The sequence below is a fragment of the Linepithema humile genome, chromosome 1 (genome assembly GCF_040581485.1).
Source record: "Linepithema humile isolate Giens D197 chromosome 1, Lhum_UNIL_v1.0, whole genome shotgun sequence".
In the NCBI taxonomy this organism is placed as follows: Eukaryota; Metazoa; Arthropoda; class Insecta; order Hymenoptera; family Formicidae; genus Linepithema; species Linepithema humile.
This window is the reverse complement of record NC_090128.1, coordinates 39,643,187-39,661,668: the sequence shown is the minus strand read 5'-3', so window position 1 is coordinate 39,661,668 and position 18,482 is coordinate 39,643,187. Positions and strand designations below refer to the sequence as shown.

Genomic DNA, 18,482 nt, shown 5'->3' with positions numbered 1-18,482 from the left:
TCTTCAGAAAATATTGAATTGTTGTCTGGAAAATTCGTACTAATTTTTATGATAAAACAAAAAATAATTTTTATACGTTTGAAGTCATCGTTATTCAGTAATGTATGCACTGTTGTTGTGTTTTCGGAAATCTTTAGACATCACTCGGTTTTAATCTTTGTTACGAACTTTTCGAATATCCAATATCTATTGGAACGGCATAACCAATTTAAGGAATATTTAAATTAGGATTTGGGATTAAATTAGGTTAATATATGCTCAATCTCAATGAAATCAATAGATACTATTTTAAAACCAGATATTATTTTATTGGTATCAATATTTATAAAAATTATGGATAGATGACCAATCCAAGGAATGTTTAAATTAGGATTTGGGATTAGATTAGGTTAATATATACTCAATCTCAATGAAATCAATAGATAATATTTTAAAACCAGATATTATTTTATTGATATCAGTATTTATAAAAATTATGAGTAGTAGTTAATTAACATTATGCTTATTTACAGATATTTGTTCATTAACAGATATTTTTCAAATAAAGATAGACACTGTGCAAATGGAAGATTTACATATACACACTCATACATACTATTATAAGGCAGGTTTAACATATATTTGCTGTATCTTATACAAGTTTTTTTATATATTTATACATAATATTAACATATTAGGAATTATTTGTACATATTCTATATATTCGGTAAAAATATATAATTTATCAAGACATTATTTCTTAGATCACAGATTATGCTTTGTAATCCATTACTTTGTACAAAAATTAGTTTTAACGACTAGCACTTTGCGGTGGGCTGTAAACGTTATTGTGCAGAAATATATATATTTAATTGAATTAAACTTCTTTCATGTAAATAATACGTCAGCGTTCGAAGGTTGATCCTCTGACGTATTTATTTGCCTCTTCTTAATGAAAGATTACCTCGCCATGAAAACAGTCGGTGTCCCTAATAGCAATTTATTTTTTTAACAACGTTGCAATGCTATTGTAAACATTGTTTAGCTTATTTTTTAAAAATAAGATAAATAGAATGGTGAAATTTAATCGATTTTTAAGAATAATGTGTTAATATTAAAAAAAACTGAACTTAATTTATCATTACCTACCATTTGCGAAGAACTGCGTTCGCTACCGTCATCGCTACAATCAATAATTTGCGGAGGTTCTTCATTTCTTCGAAGAACTTTTAGTGGTCTGTAAGTGTTATACGTCAGTAACAAATAATCGGGTATTAAACAAATAACGACGACGATTACAGTAATTAACCAGAATGAGGGCGACATCAATAATGTTTGAAAAATCCCAAGCATGTCGCCATCGTATCTCCTGAAAAGACGTAAACGCATAAAGTAAAATTTTACAATTAAAAATTATTTTTATTTATAAATATGTCGTAAACTAATTATTACAATAATTTTGATATCATGGAATTTGTACTTACACATTTATAAATGAATAGCCGAGTGTACCTAAGATAAATACCAATTCTGACAATATCACGCTTAAAACAAGTGGGATTGTCCAATATGAACTACGCAACAATATCTGGAACGATATTTTTTATTCATCAATGAATAAATAAAAACAAATTTATATCTATTAATGAATAAGATTATTAAAATATCTTTCGTATGTATGACTTGATTTAAAATAATGAAAGTGCACGAATATCTAATTCTAATAAATCTGAATATAGAATTTTTCTGAAAAGATTTTTTTTCCAAAATATTTGAATCCCCGAAATATTTAATTATTAAAATGTTTAAAATAATTTATTAATAAATTATTGAAGTATTTAAAATAGAACTCGGGATTTGCAAGGTGTTGTTAAGAACATGAGTGCGAAGTTTGCAAATAGGACTCAAAGGCCTTGTAATCTATTCACTATCAGTTAGAAATTATCACCTGTAATTAATTATAAGATTCACTTTTTTCATACTGTGCAAATTAAATATATATATTTCTGCACAACAGCATTGTGAATGTAATAAAGCTATTTCTTTTATTTTTCTATTAAATTTCTGTCTATCATAAAATACGAAATTGACCAAAAGTTACATATTATTGCAATTAAATAGTTTTGACTTAAAACATATCAAGTTTTATAATCGTCAGTACAATATAAAATTTATTTACAACCTTAATCTACGCAATACGATATTGATACATACCTGCAGATTTGCTATCAAAGTAACTATGTGAAAAAGAAGTGTACTAAAAGTCCAATGTCCAACCGGCGTATTGTCATACAAATACGTAGGATTTATATATGTTATAGTACATACTACATAATATATTATCCCTGTATGCCATAGTCCTAAAAACAATAATGGCAAAGTTAGTATTTATTTGGGTATATTTTATCAGTACGTTGTATTAATTTTGTAAAAGCTTGGCTTGCAAATTCTAATTCCACTATTAATTGGTTATTTATTTAATACAAATAATTTTTATAATTGTTAGTCGAAAAATGTCGAACTCGTTGTATGCACAGACCTAGTAACATCCACGCTATAAGTTGTTTTTTCGACATTAAATAATTGTTTTTATTCAGCTTATATAAATATGGATATCGCATAAGTTTTGTCGCGTTGTAATCCTGTTCCAATAATCCGTATAACAATATTGGAAGCGATGTTAATAATAAATTGTAGCACATCAGAAATACACCGTCATAAAGTTCCTATAAAAATACATAAAAGCATATGTTGTTAGCTTGCGGCGTATTATTACAAATTATTAGACAAACTTAAATTGATAAGAAATATTATGAAATTAACATACTTCGAGTAGTATAGCTATGCTGGTTCTAACTCAGGAGCAATGAGGGTGGTGCGGGGGAAAAGGGGAAGAGGGGGTATCAAGTTACAGTGGAGGGGGGTAATGCCGTCATTGTTTTGGAGGAGAGGGGGTAAAATTGAAGTGGAGGGGATGACAAGAGAGGTGCGGGGGAGAGGGGAAGGTATCAGATTACATCAATTCCTGGAAAAGATAAGATAAGGATTGTTTATACAAACATCCGGAACACGTAAGAGTGGATCCGGAAGTTTCTCCCACACTTGGTCCACGAACCGAGCAAACTTGTTTAATAAAATCACCTTCGGCACAAATTCTAACTCCGCAGCTGTTAAATTGAGAATATCGCGTTCATCCAAGAGTGCGATGAACATTTTGACTGTTATACCACTCGTTCTTCGCGGGCTTTATATACCCGCTTGTTGCACACGACACTAATTAAAAATAGCGATGATGTCACACAAAATTGAAATCTGACAACATGGCACCTAAAATACTGACGTGGCTGCCTGTTGCAATGGGCTTTTGCTCTAAAAATAGCGATGACGTAATCTATAAACCTGCACGAACCTGCAAATGCCTGCAAAGGTTCTAAAAATAGCGATGATGTAATTTAAACAGGCGCTCTACTTTGATGCGTAGAAAAAACCTGCATGTGCATGCAAAGGATATAAACAATTCTCGGAACTATGAATCATTTTTGTATAAACAATCCTTATCTTCCAATGACTCATGTTTGTATAAACATTCCTTATCTTATCTCTTCCAGGAATCCTTATCTTCCAATGACTCATGTTTGTATAAACAATCCTTATCTTATCTTTTCCAGGAATCCTTATCTCTTCCAGGAATTGATGTTTGTATAAACAATCCTTATCTTATCTTTTCCAGGAATTGATGTAATCTGATACCTTCCCCTCTCCCCCGCACCTCCCTCGTCACCCCCTCCACTCCAATTTTACCCCCTCTCCTCCAAAACGATGACGTCATTACCCCCTCTCCTCCAAAACGATGACGTCATTACCCCCTTCCACTGTAACCTGATACCCCCTCTTCCCCCGCACCCCCCTCATTGCTTCTGAGTTAGAACTAACATAGCTATACTACTTTCGACGTATATTTCAAAAATAAATCACGCAATATCTCGCGACAAAAATAATACAATTTATTCTCACCTGCGTCGAAAAGCCATTATGTATTCCGAACAACACTTGTGGCGTTATGAACACTATATTTTTGTAGAAAAAATATTGCATTAGGATGCTGATGCGCAGGTAATACCAGTGTCCGTGCACCAGCAACGCTTTCTTCAGGTACATAAATTTTGTGAACGCGAAATCTGCGGATATCGATGCCTGGCGACCTTCTTTCCCCAATATTCCGATCCCCACGTGCGCCTCTTGTATCATAGAGACGTCGTTACCGCCGTCGCCGATAGCCGCGGTGTGCGGACGATTCCGTGCCATTTTTATTAGATTCACAATCTGCACAGACAAGTTGCGTTTCATATTTTCATACAATTTTACGTACGAAGCGCTTATATTAAAATTGGAAACATTCAAGTTTTGTTCAAACCTCGCTTTTTTGCAAGGGCGTCAGCCTGCAACAGACAACCGCTTCACAAGCCATTGCGACGGATTTAAATAATTCCGGGCAATTTCGTAACGTCGCTGTCATACTCGTACCGTCTATTATCAACCCATACTGCTTGTATGGGTCTAATTTCACTTTTCGTCTGTAAAATAAAGATATAACACATGTATTTAAGAAAAAGATAAAAAAAGACGTTAAGGAAATGACAAGGATGGACATATAGAGCATTGGAGAATAAAAATTAAAAAATTTAAAACACCACTTTATGGAAATTAAATTATGAGCGAGCAAAAAGTATGCCGACTATGTAGATTAGAGAAGGTGACGTCATTTTAAGCGATAAAAGAGTGCCACTAAAACTTTTAGCTTCCTCTCCGTGATGTTTCTACAAATAAATTGACGAACAAATCAGAGATTGTAGTATCTTGTAAAAGAAAAGAAACAACAGGCAACAGACATAATAGAATATAAAACAAAGAGATAATTTTAAACATATAAATTACACTTACTCAAAAGTTGTAAGAATAAGGAAGCAGGTGTGCCCTGAAGTCTCCTCCATCAGTCTTAAAACCTCAGTCCCTGTTTTAAAATGGCCGCAGAGAAAAGCGATATTTTCCGCAGTTTCTGCTTTATCTCCGGTAAGCACCCATATCTAAACAATATATTTATAATTAGCTGTCGAAGTTAATTCAATTAACTAGGATTGCTCTCAAATTTTTGTTGCCCGAATTATCTTTCATGACTTTACAAAAAACTCATGACTTTATTACACAAAAATAAAGTGCACAAAATAAATAAGTTTTCTTATAAAGGTGCCAAAAAATGGCTTTTATACTGTAATATTAAAAGTCGGCAAATGGATAATAAAATATATGACTCGAAAATTGTATTGGGCAGCAAAAAATTACGAATCTGCATGAAACATGCGGTAATGAACTAACTTTGATGCCAGCAACTCGTAAAGATTCCAAGGTTTCTTGCACATCGTCCTGTAGGCGATCTTCCACCGCGGTTACTCCGAGTAAAACGAGTCCGCTTTCCATAAGATTGTACGCGCGCGTCATATTTGTCGTTCGCTCTGTGCCGATTATTTGCCTGGCCTGTTCAATGTTTTGCAATAGTCTTTCGTATTCAGATTTGTTCATCTTCTTGTATGCTACCACTAGCGTTCGCAAACCTCTCTAAAAATTACAAAATTTAACAAGCTCCATTAATGTAGAGTGCAATATGTAACATTTTCCTGATTTAAAAAGAGACAAAAATATATTAGTAGTTCAAATGCTTAATATTAAAACTAGATAATATTAAATTGAAAAAATAATACAAATGGGTGAAATAACGAACCATAGAGAAATCGGCGACGTGAACGGCAGTTTCTTGAACTTTTCCTTCGACAATCAGTGGAAGAATAGCTGAATCCGCACCCTTACAATACAGCCAGATATCACCCGCCGAATCTTCCACTATCACTGACATTCTCTTTCGTTCTGTCCAAAATATATGATGTTAATGATATTTTATTGATTATTTTACAAATTAATATTATTTTATTAATACATGTAATATATTTTAATTATCATTTAACATCGATCTATTTTGATCTCGCGATCACGTACCCGAGCTGAATTCCAGTATTTCCAGCTTCTTGAAAACCAACAGATTTTCATTGATCTTGACATGCATTTCCTCGTTCGTATTTTTTTGAAAAACAATGCCGCATCTGGCGCTCGCTTCCACTAATGCCTTTTCGTCTGCTGATGCTGCCTGCCATATGTTATGTATGTTTGTACTTTATATGAATGCAATTGTGCTCATTCACAATCCATCGTAAACAGAAGTGATTAGCATTCGATAAAAAAAACACGCTGAGGTATTTGCGCATGAGTTATTATTACCTGATATTCTGGTAAATCCGGATCCATCATCAATGAGCTGTTGACTCTAGTGATTTTCTTTAGTCTGAAGCTCTCGCGAAAACTTTTGCGTTTGGCCACGATTACGGGACGTTGGCTTGGTGGCGCAATTTGAACTACGTGGCACAGTGAAATGCTTATCATGAAGTGCCAAATCTCCGCCTACATAATAATCCCAAAATTATTATTCTTGACAAGTACAGTATAATATTAATTATTACAAATATTTGAAAATAATTAACGATACGATAACTAATATAATTTCCACTTTATCAAATCAACCTTTTATATTAATTAAGTTAATCAACTATATTTTTTAATTGAAAGCAGTTATGTTATAATTTTTTTTTAATAGATAATAATAATATTTCTCTTTTTATTTGTGAGTTTACCTGCCATGAAATCAGTTTAACAGCCTCCGCTTCGTTTCCGCTCGGCGGCAGTTGATAAAGATTTCCGTCGCAATCTTTTTCCATATATATATTCCCATCAATCGAGCAGCGTCTGAACACCATCAGATTTTCAGTGAGCGTGCCGGTTTTGTCAGTAAACAAATATTCAATCTGACCAAGCTCTTCGTTCAAGTCTGATGTGTTGGCCATTGCCGGCTGATCATTGGCCGCGTCGTATAAGTCCAAATCCCAGTAAAAGAAAAAAGAGCCGAGAAACTTTTGCAGCTCTGAAGAAATGCATGTAAATCTTTATTATTAGAATTATTATTAGAATTTTTATGAACGTTATAAGTATAAATCTTTATGCAGGATATTTTATGCAAAATATTTTACATTATTTAAAATAATTATTGCATTATTAGATAATTAACTACTAATGATAAATTGATTATTGAATGTATTAATTATTAATTAATATTTTAACTTGTGTGCATAAATAATATGATGTTAAATAAAAAAGAATTGTGCAAATAGTAATGTCTTACCAACGGTGACATACAATGATATTGGCACGATGTAATTGAATAAGATGAGAAAGCCCAGAATATCCGTAAATATGGAAGAAAAGGTGATTTCAGGTCGTGCACCCAAGTAACTGTCCCATTCTTCGTAGGATTCAACGTATAGCTTCATCATCAGAGATATTATCACTTCAATAAATAATATCGTTATGTATACAACAAGATACTTATTGATAGATCTGCGAATGATAATTTTTAAGGTAAGTCTAAACAACAGCTTGCTCCAATTGGAAATATTGCTTAAAAGATTTACAGCGCTCTTAAAGATGGTAATTGCGATAACAAATGTGCGAGGACACTCGGCGAAAGCAGAATCACAATTGAATTTTTACAAGTGTATGCAAATGAAGTTCAAATAATTACTTCTCGGCAGTTGAAAATTTATTGCAGACTACTTTTGAATTCAGTGACAGCTTTGTGTCTTGTCCGGTATAAACCGCACAGCCAACCACATACTCGGTGTCCTTCACTCTTGATCCGCGCAGCAAAAGATTATCTATTGTCAAATGTCCGCTGGCCGTCTCGTTACCGTTATTAATTTCGAGTTTGCCATGAAAGGTGTAAAGATTAGCCAGAGGATGCTGGCATGTGATCGTCGCTTCCATGGCTACTATATTTGAAAGTGGAATTTTTGAGACCACTTTCGGAACAAGTAACGTCTAAAAATATATATTGATAACAAACAGTAATAAGAAATGTTTTAATATTTAACGATAAAAATTTTTGCTGTATCATAAAAAAATTATATATAGATATATTTACTTTGAATAGATTAGATAAAGATCGTTACCTTTAAATTTGTTTCTCCATCAAGATTAGATGTCGTGACATAACAACATCCTGGTGTCTCGCTATAAAGAAGAACGATATCACAAGGTACGTCTTCGTCTCGGGAGACTTTTACAAGATCACCTACTACTATTTGTTCGCAATATATATTCTGAAATATCGTACACATTATTTGTAACGCTTTGCAGTATAGTGAATGCAACAACATGAATAGGCTTCACATGAAATCGAGAAATTCAACAATTTGTCACAACAATTTACAATAAACATTACTGAATATTATGTTAAAATTTATCAAATTTTTAATTAAGATGTTACTTTTAGTGTGAACAACAAACCTGCGAGCATTTGTTGCGGATAACGTTAACAGATCTCCAATTATCTCGTTGATCTATTCTATATCGTAGGTAATCTTCGTATCCTTGTTTAATCGCAGTCACCAGGATGACGAATGACAAAGGCAAAGCACTGGTTACTGGCGAAATAGGCGATTCTATTGCAATCGCGATTATTGTCGTCAGCAGGAAATAAAAATTTGCTATCCGCCGGAATTGCTCGAAGAGATTCTTTGGAATAAAGTTCCATATTGTATACTGTGGATTACAGAGATAAAGCGATTAATATCACTATGTTATTTTTAGAGACATGGAAACATTCTAGGAATGGCGATAATCGTTGATATATACTTATGTATTTTTGAGATATCAGCTGACTGGTAATTAAAATGTCAATAATATTTTAATACTTTATCAAGTCAATATTTATTTTAAAGATTAAGAGCAAATATTAAGTGTGTACCTTATGTGATATGACTCGATTACTGATAAAATGCGTTTCCAATTGATCATTTGCAGAGTTTATCTTCACAATTCTGTGATCGCTTAGCGCTGAAGGTGTAGCACCCTGTAAAAAAATGTGTTTTATTAATTTTTATTTAAATTAAGTTTTATTATTAAATTAATTAAATTACGCGTCGGTAATACAGAAGAAAATTTTTTTATTTAGATAAATTAATGTATTTGAAGTAAAAAAGATATACTTTAATTTAAAATATGATTTTCACAGAATATTTTTTGCTTCTGCGATTATAATTACAATAAGAAATGTGAATTTTCAATTATCATTTGCAGATCTACCAATAAGTACCTTTTGTTGTATATATAATGATATTATTTATTGAAGTTTCAAGCTTATCATTCGAAGCGAAGATCAATCGCGAATCTAGCTACAATTATAGCACGAACCTTAAAATTCGGAAGGTTAATCGCGATTAAATGTCACAATGTCGTAGAGTGATGCCGTATATAAAATCATTCTTTCAGTCATTTTGCTTGTAAAATCAATTTTCAAAATTATTCAGTGATTTCTCGATTATTTGTTCTGCGTGGTGTTACATTTTTAGCATTCATTCGTTGCACTAAATGGGGCAATGTACTCGAGACCACAATCTTATCGGAACATACAGTCTGTCGTATCATATTTATATCGACAATTCACACATTATTCGCACTCGAACTTGAAAATATTTAAGTATAAACCAAATGTCAAGTTCTTGCACAAGAATCCAACGCGTTGTAAACATGACGACAATGCCAATAGGAAAGATAACGTGCTTAATATGATCAACAGTAAATACTTGGATTACATTTACAAATTATGGCTCAAAGATCGGAAGTCCGTGAACTCTTCGTGGGATTCGTATTTTAAATTAATGCACGCTAAAAGCTCTAAGGATTCCCAAACCGGATCCAGTTCAACTCGTGTCAATTCGCCGCTTAAGTTAATGGCATCAAAGTTAGAAGGAGGGCAATCGAACAGTGAGCTTATTTCAACAATTTTCCAGATAGCTAAATGTTAGCAATATGTTAGCATATTTGATCAAATTCGCTATCGATCCGCCAACATTGCTAACATTTTGCTATTGAATTGTTAATTCTTTTTCTTTAAACACACAAAACAATTAAAAACTAATAGTATTATATATATTTTTTGTGCATTTGAAAAATAATATACATTAATTTATTAATAAATAAATACTTAATAGAGCCGTTGTTTATGAAAGAATCCGTTCGGGGGAAATCGGACAGTCAGATGCAAGGAGATCAATACATAAACAGTGCACTCGATATCAATTCCACGATCCGAGCTTATCAAGTACACCCTTGGAAATCTCACAAATACATTGTGTGCCTCTTACACATATATTGATATTCTTTTATTCTTTTATTTTATCAAGACACGTGGCCACTTAATAGCCAACACCGATCCACTGGGTATACAAAATCCGGAATCGGCAAAATTGCAAGGTACCCCTAACTTGCCGCCCGCGATTGTGGTACGGCATCATCTCAAGGGCATGACAGAAGCGGACATGGACCGAGAGTTTCCTCTCTCGTCTCTCACTGTTATCGGCGGTGAGAAAAAGAGCTTACCGCTGCGAGAAATATTAATAAGACTCAACAAGGTCTACTGCGGTCATCTTGGCCTCGAATACACGTACATTCATGACCTGAATATGGTACGCATATGTATCATGTGATATTTTATTAATTAATTTCACTTTTTGCGAGAAATGTTCCAATGATAATTCGCACTTAAATGCGTGACGATATCTCGCGTTTCACTACGTATTTTTGATGAGATGTACGATAAAAATGCAGATTAGATTATGAAACTGCTACAGAGCAGAAAAAAACTATGAGTATATATTATCAAACACTCGACAGATACAATGGCATATCTAATATTAATTTTAAGATATTAATAATATACAATACAATTAATGATAAATGATAAAAGGATAAGAAATATATAATGATCAAAATTATTTCCAAATAGATTAACTCTGAAATATTTTTTAAAATTTTGCTAAATATTGCTAAATATTGATAAAAGTAACAAGTTAAAAGAATTATCGTTAGAGATATTGAAAAATTTAAAGTAAGTTTTTAGATAGTAAAAAGGATATAAAAACATGAAAAACATTAGATATTCTACATTAGTTAGAATGGTTAAGGGAAAAGTTTGAAATACCGGGTGCCTGGGAGCTACCCACGGAGCACAGAAAATGGATTTGGATGAATATCATGAGAGCCGTGACTTTTGAAAATTTTCTGGCAAAAAAATATGGTACGGAGAAAAGATTCGGGTTAGAAGGTTGCGAATCGTTCATACCAGCCATGGCGGAATGCATAGAAACAGCGGCGGAAAATGGTAACAAATAATTCCTAAACTTTCAATCAACATATCAATCCCTTGTAACTACCAAAAAATCTTTAGGATTACTTTTTAATTATTGCACATTTTGCGTTTCCGGGCGACTTGTCAGGAGTAGAAACTGTAGTTATTGGTATGGCGCATCGCGGTCGTCTGAATACTTTGGTGAACATATGCTCAAAACCAATGAGTCAGTTATTCACGCAATTCAATCCGATCGCTCTAGAGGGATTCGGCTCAGGTGACGTAAAGTATCATCTTGGGACGCATTCGGAAATATTATTAGATAGGTGAAGAGAAAAATGACCATTATAAAAATTGTCTTATAATTAATATGAAAATCAAGCGTATCAATTTTCATAGTCTGTTTATTTTTAATTATAAATATAATATCGTACAGCCTGTATCAGACAATGTATTGCCAATCAAGATTTAAATAATTTAAATCTTAGTCCACTTTAGCTTGATAAATCAAATTTTGATCTTTATTTCGCAATTTCAATCTCTAATGTATAGTCTGATACGGCTTTAAAGGAAAATTGTTAACATTTTCTTTGTATCGATTTGTAGAAGTAAGAAAAGAGTGTTTCACGCTATAATGGCAAATTCCTCCCATTTGGAAGCAATTGGTCCGGTCATAGTTGGTCGTGTTCGCGCCGAGCAAGTTGAGAAAGGTGACTCTAAATGTATGTATCGACGCGAACTTGAGAATATATCATTTTCTAATAGACGATAATAGGCTTCTTCAAATAAGCTGATTTCCTTAGACGGTAAAAAGGCAATAGCTATACTGGTTCACGGCGATGCTGCTTTTGCTGGTCAAGGTGTTGTTTATGAAACAATGCACCTTACTAATCTGCCGGAATATACAACGGGTGGCGTCATACACCTTGTGATTAATAATCAAGTAGGAATCAGAACACATTTTTAACAATTTTTCCTCAATTTAATTTTACTAGTTAATTTTAGTCGTAGTTTAATTAATCAAATTTAAATTTAATTTAAAAAAAAAAAATTTTTTTGAAGCATGTTTTTTATGAGATTATGTATATAATCGCGCGATGTTAATATGTTATAAATACATAATTGATGTTAATATTTGTATCTATTTAATCTTGTTATATAATATATATTAAATTATATTCGAGAATTATAATTAAACTAAAAAGTATAAAATTTACAATGTTAAGTAACTGCAAAGTATTAAGAGATAAATTTCTAATTAATTTTAAGTATTTATTAATAACTTCAGATTGGATTTACGACTGATCCAAGATATTCACGATCCAGTGAGCACTGCACGGATGTAGCTCGTGTTGTTAACGCTCCTATTTTTCATATACATGCCGATGATCCTGATTTAGTGACTTATTGCAGTAAAGTGGCCGGCGAGTATCGGTAATCGCGACAAAGATAACACTTAATTCTCAGTGTTTATTATATCACTTATCAATGAAAGATTGCTTGAGATATTTAACGCTTCATGTCAGCAGAAATTACATTCATGAAAATATTTAATGTTAAATTTTAAATTAAACCTTGAGAATTTTTAGTAAACGTTTTGACAATATATCTTAAAAATTAAAATACTGCAACAGAAACTACTCACATAATTTTTTGCACGGAAAAATTATTCTGATTCGACAAACAATCTTCGTTCTATCAATTGCTACAATAAAAGCTGAAAATTATTTAGAATAAAGTATTTATTCTGCAAAACTTGAAAAATTAACAGAATTAGTTAAGTAATTAAAAAACTTAATGAAGGAATTATTTCAAATAATACCAGGGCTACCTTTCATAACGATGTAGTGCTGGATATCGTTGGATATCGAAGAAACGGACACAACGAGATGGATGAACCAATGTTAACTCAGCCACTCATGTATAAACGTATAAGAGCTCATCCTAGTGTTCTTTCCATATACAGTGACAAACTTCTTAAGGAAGGAGTGATAACGGAGGCTTTTGTTAAAGAGGTTCTCCGAAAGACAATTTTAGCTTATCTACTGCTTGTTCAACCTTACACATATATATGTACACACATACATAATTTTTGCTTGCCGCATAGGAAACAGAAAAGTACTTAAATAATTGCGAGGAAGAGTTCATAAAAGCCCAGACCATCAGCTCGATGCAAATGAGAGACTGGCACGATGTGCCCTGGACTGAATTTTTCTCGAATCAAAGCCCGAAAATTAAGATACTTCCAACTGGTATCGATATACCAACTATCAAAACGATATGCACTGCTATATCCACTCCTCCTAAAGATATCGAAGCACACTTGCAAGTTAGTTATACGATATTTAATTACTTTAAAATTTACTTATTTATTTTAAAAGTTACGTTTGAGAAATGATTTTAGACTTATGTTTCTTTTTGCCTCTATAAAATTTGCTAAACAACGATTCAAAATAAACTTTTGATCCGAATATTATCGATCACTACTAACTTGTCAGATTTAACGGAAGTGTGAAAGTTTATATGGGTAGGTACTGAGAGCGATGGACAGACGAGCGAAACTTATGGAGTCGCGGCAAGTTGACTGGGCGATGGCGGAATGTTTGGCCTTCGTCAGCTTGCTGAAGGAAGGTCATCACGTCAGACTGTCCGGCCAAGATGTCGAGCGTGGTACCTTTACCCAACGTATACATATTGTTCACGATCAGAGTAAAGACAAGATTTACAAGAATATCCTCCATGACGTTTTTCCGCGACAAGCATTGTATACCGTCTCAAATTCATCATTATCGGAATACGGCGTGTGCGGTGAGTTTAAAAAAGAAATTAATTAGCGCCGGCTATTGCGCTACTTATTTGTGACGCTATATTTCTGCCCTGTTTGTTTTATTTATTATCGAAGACACACGCTTATCTTGTTTCTCGAGTATCAATTAACGTGGGTAGTTGCTCGATGAAATGTTAAATTACTCCATTTTATGGTTTATAAGTTTGAGACAAATATAGAGAATATATTATAGTTGTCGCAAAATAAGTGTGACAGTGCAATATCGAGATTTAATCGACATTAAGTTAGAGTTAAAATTGATTAATTTATGATACTTTATCATAGTGCAATATCGAAATTTAATCGACATTAAGTTAGAGTTAAGATTGATTAATTTATGATACCTTATCATAAATAATATTTTATGAACGATTGGCGAGAAAAGGGTTTGAATTGGGATACTCGGCGTACAATCACAATGCTCTGACACTTTGGGAAGCGCAGTTCGGCGATTTCGCCAATACCTGTCAAGTAACTTAACACTTTTACTTATATCTCCTTTTCTTGAAAATTTATTTAAAATTAAATAAAACTTCAGAGACTTTTATATTTATATGCACATCTGAAAAATGATTTGCTGAAGATCTCTTTGTCCCTAATTGTTAATATCCCGTAAATTAGTCGCAATATTTTTCATCGAACTCGGCAATTTTCTCGATTAATTGGCCTTTAGGTCGTACTAGACTGCTTGCTATGCTCCGGACAAGCCAAATGGGGCAGACAGGTAGGATTAGTATTATTGCTGCCGCATGGTATGGAGAATCAAGGACCAGAACATTCGTCCGCGAGATTGGAAAGGTTTCTTCAGTTGTGCGATGATGAATGCACTCATATTCCCGGAACAGAGCCCGGCGTTTCAGCTGGCGAGAGCATTGAGCAAATCATGACTAAACAGCTCTTCGAGATAAACTGGATCGTCTGTAATCCCACGACACCTGCCAATCTCTTTCATCTTCTCCGCCGGCAGATATTGATGCCATTCCGGAAACCGTTGGTTAGTTAATTTTCTAACTTGATGTTTAGGCTCGCAAATTTCAAAACGATGGAATAGCTAGTTAATAATAGTTAATTTTCTATCTGTGCAATTTTGTACAGGATTATTCCTATCACGAGTGTTATAAAGTGATATTCCCAAAAATATTATAAGCATGATTATCTCTTTAGAAAAAAATGTTTCAAGTAGAAACTGTGAAGTTTTGAGAAAGACACCATTTAGGAAGAATCGTCGTGGCAATTAATCTTTCGAATAAAAGCCTCTTTTTTTTATTTCACAGAACGTTTCCATTTAGAATCGCATAAATATCTTTTGCCATTTAGGTTCTTATGACTCCCAAATCATTGTTACGCCATCCGATGGCGATATCAAATTTTGAGGAAATGGGACCCGGTACGAGCTTTAAGCACGTTATACCAGACTCTGCCGTGAAACTTGGAAATATGCAGAAAGTATTACTGTGCACCGGGAAAGTGTATTACGATTTGGTTATTGAGCGACAGGAGAAACAATTGGAAGATAAGATAGCGATCATTAGAATCGAGCAGCTGTGCCCTTTTCCGTATCACCTCCTCGCGATGGAAATGGTGAAATATCCACGAGCAAAAGTGAGAAATTTTCGAGATCGTCGAATTGATTTATTTTTTCTACTGCACAAAAATATTTTTTTACTGTGTTAAATAAAAAAAACCGCTTATTTCATTTAAATTACGTATATGCAGATTGTGTGGCTGCAAGAAGAGCATAAAAATCAAGGTGCTTACTATTACGTGAGAGATAGAATAGCCTTAGCCTTGGGTATTCCATTAGAGGAAGTGAAGTACGGCGGTCGCCTTGCATCAGCCGCGCCAGCGACCGGTAGCAAGATTATTCATAAAAACGAATACTATAATATGATGACAACGGCTATGAGTCTCGATTGATTTTGTGAAAATTGCCGCGGAACCGTCAACGAACGTGGTAGAAAAATTTTCTCATTTGAAAAAATAATATTTAAAATTACATGAGAGTAGATATAGAAAATATGCGTGTGTGTAAAATACGTGTCTATTTTTTGAAACGTTTACCATGAATCGTTACAATCTATTTAATTGACAATAAATCATCTACAATTAATTCCGATTATTCAGCTTGTGCACGTATCTCACTCACCAACAGACACAAATACTCCACACTTTCTTGCGCTGCGCGTTTATTCAAACAATTCCACATTGCATTCTTATTTCTATTGCGGAAGATTCTCTAAGCGCGGGTTGCAAGAATGCTCGACACGTGATTAGAACCAAACGTCTATTAAATTGAGAAGTGCTAATGGTTGTAGCTGGCAGAAAAAATTTGCACCTCGAACAAAGACTGTGATTGTTAACTACGACTTCAATAATCAACAATAACTTTATTGTTGGTTTAAAATGGCATTTTTTGCATTGTACAAAATTCTTTTAATCAATCACAAATCATCTCAATTTTAACTGGAAGAAAGTACTATAATTATATAAATCTAAAGATATCGTACATCGTAGAAGTTTATCGGTTGATAAATATACCGATAATCGATTTTTGCCGTGTTAAATGACGTCACTTAACTGGTATCTCTAGTTTGCGTTCTTATTCATTCGAAGTATAAATTTCAATTACTAGAAATATTATCAGTTGACAACGCCTTACAACGGAGAAAATTTTATATAAAAAATTATTATGCACGGCAGTAACCGCGGACCATAAAGACGCGGACCAAAAATTTTCACTATATTTCACGTATAAAAAACATAGTAAAAAATTTTATTAATTCCTTCATAGTCCGCGAGTACTCCGCGAGTATAGTAACTTTGATATAAAATTTTCTCCGTGTATGAGAAGAAAATCGATATGAACATTATATAATATATAATATATATAATATATATAATAATATATATTATATATTATATATATAATATATATAATATATAATATATGCTGCAGTAACACCATTAAAATTTAACGCTCTTGTGAATTTCTTTAAATTATTATATACAAAGATATGCAAAAGATAAATTTTTTCAAGTTGAAAGCTTAGATATCATTTATCACAGAATTAAAATTTGCTATCGTTAAGAAAATTTGATAATGGATAAACGCCTTAAAGATAAGATAGTACCGAATTAAGCTTGTAAAATTTGTAAAAAAAAGGAAGAAATTTGATAATGAAGAATTTCTAAGAAGCAAAGAACTTATGTATAATGCGTATAAAATATATATATTTCTTCTTACCATTTCGTCGTGTTGAAAATCTTCAAAGAAAAATGATGTGGGCGCGTTTGTGATTTTAAACAACAAAAGACAACTTTTTACCCGATTAATTACTCTCTCACTCTTTATTTTTACACTTGTCTGATAAAAAATACGTACTTTATTGTGTATTTATAGTATCCCCATTATTAAATATTTTTTTCACTGACATATTATAATAATATTATCCATACAGATTCAGATCGGTACGGTTGTTATTTTTTTCCTATTGCAGCAAATTTTTACTGGTTTCTGAGAAACCGTTCATGCAGAAACTGTAAAAAAATTTACGTAACTTATTTGAATATTTATGTATGGAAAAGATACATTTTAATTAAATATATATATGAGTAGACGACAGTTTACTAGACCGTAATAGAGTAGTTTTGTAACGTAATACAGTAGTTTTATAACGTAAATATAATGCAATTTAAAAACAATTAAAATTAAAGAATAATTAGAATAAAGATTTTAATTAAAAGCAATAAAATAATATGAGTAAGTTGTTTTGAGAATATTGAATTGTTAAAATAAATTTTTGTTTGTTATTTTATCTTATAAGCCGATTTATAAAATTAGAGAAATGCAAATATATTACGTATAACAAGGCTTTATTATTTAGTTAATTATATAGTTTTATTTTAAAATATTAATAATTAAAATAAAATAATTACAAAATATACAAATAACTACAAAATATACAAAGAATACAAAACAATAAACAGGCACAAAACAATAAACAAGTCAAAACTGTATTATGAAAAACATAAAGAGGTACAATGTTTCCTTTGTTGTCAGTTATTAGTTAAGATAGTCTTTTGCTTACCGGTATTTTTCCTGATCGAAGCTTAAGTATTGCTCAATAGCAATACTTCCGCAAGCGGAATCCGCGCGAACATCCGCTATCTGTCGGCAAAGTGAGACTGATACTGGGATACACTTAGTAGTGACAACGGATAAGAAAACCTTTATCAAGCGATTTGCTCACCAACCTTCATATCGTTCATTTGTGATTATGAGTGCGTACCGTCGCCTATCGCGAACAAAACAGATAAGCCGACGGAAAAACCTAATCATCGTTTGTGTGTTTTTTTATTGCAGAACTTTCGTTGGTTACTTGTTTCGGC

The 18,482-nt window shown here is 32.7% G+C and overlaps 2 protein-coding genes across 5 annotated transcripts; one reads left to right on the top strand and one right to left on the bottom strand.

Annotated features, from left to right (window-relative positions):
• Positions 1-423: 423 nt before the first annotated feature.
• On the bottom strand, positions 424-18,417 carry LOC105677960 (phospholipid-transporting ATPase IF-like). Its single transcript, XM_012376878.2, has 20 exons — positions 18,182-18,417; positions 17,338-17,630; positions 8,885-8,989; positions 8,425-8,679; positions 8,088-8,237; positions 7,661-7,956; positions 7,262-7,476; positions 6,717-7,003; positions 6,307-6,486; positions 6,028-6,175; positions 5,756-5,898; positions 5,353-5,592; positions 4,921-5,063; positions 4,394-4,553; positions 3,994-4,302; positions 2,519-2,705; positions 2,194-2,339; positions 1,464-1,567; positions 1,129-1,348; positions 424-968 (listed from the first exon to the last, which is right to left on the bottom strand). The coding sequence occupies exons 2-20, from the start codon at positions 17,338-17,340 to the stop codon at positions 915-917; spliced, it is 3,345 nt and encodes a 1,114-aa protein (XP_012232301.2). The 5' UTR covers positions 17,341-17,630; positions 18,182-18,417; the 3' UTR covers positions 424-914.
• Positions 9,285-17,337, top strand: LOC105677959 (2-oxoglutarate dehydrogenase complex component E1-like). Of its 4 annotated transcripts, none has more exons than XM_067361300.1 (15): positions 9,285-9,903; positions 10,149-10,240; positions 10,323-10,604; positions 11,089-11,299; positions 11,415-11,592; positions 11,873-11,988; positions 12,070-12,209; positions 12,555-12,700; positions 13,092-13,281; positions 13,374-13,595; positions 13,798-14,074; positions 14,479-14,564; positions 14,767-15,087; positions 15,411-15,695; positions 15,810-17,337. In XM_067361300.1, exons 1-15 carry the CDS (start codon positions 9,516-9,518, stop codon positions 16,008-16,010), a joined length of 3,135 nt encoding a protein of 1,044 aa, XP_067217401.1. In that variant the 5' UTR covers positions 9,285-9,515; the 3' UTR covers positions 16,011-17,337. The 4 variants fall into 4 exon arrangements, 3 of the variants coding, with proteins under 3 accessions (XP_067217401.1, XP_012232299.2, XP_067217402.1); XM_012376876.2 differs by having other exon boundaries at positions 10,131-10,240; XR_010891752.1 differs by lacking the exons at positions 15,411-15,695; positions 15,810-17,337 and having other exon boundaries at positions 10,131-10,240; positions 14,379-14,564; positions 14,767-14,828.
• Positions 18,418-18,482: the final 65 nt, after the last annotated feature.

Coding starts and splice junctions, on each gene's coding strand:
- LOC105677960 (XM_012376878.2), bottom strand. Junction 7,957..8,087: donor ATGGAGAAACAAATTTAAAG/GTAACGATCTTT, acceptor ATATATTTTTAG/ACGTTACTTGTTCCGAAAGT. Junction 4,303..4,393: donor CGCCCTTGCAAAAAAGCGAG/GTTTGAACAAAA, acceptor TTGTCTGTGCAG/ATTGTGAATCTAATAAAAAT.
- LOC105677959 (XM_012376876.2), top strand. CDS start 9,516: ATGTACTCGAGACCACAATCTTATCGGAACATACAGTCTGTCGTATCA. Junction 12,701..13,091: donor AAAGTGGCCGGCGAGTATCG/GTAATCGCGACA, acceptor AAATAATACCAG/GGCTACCTTTCATAACGATG. Junction 14,565..14,766: donor ATTTCGCCAATACCTGTCAA/GTAACTTAACAC, acceptor ATTGGCCTTTAG/GTCGTACTAGACTGCTTGCT.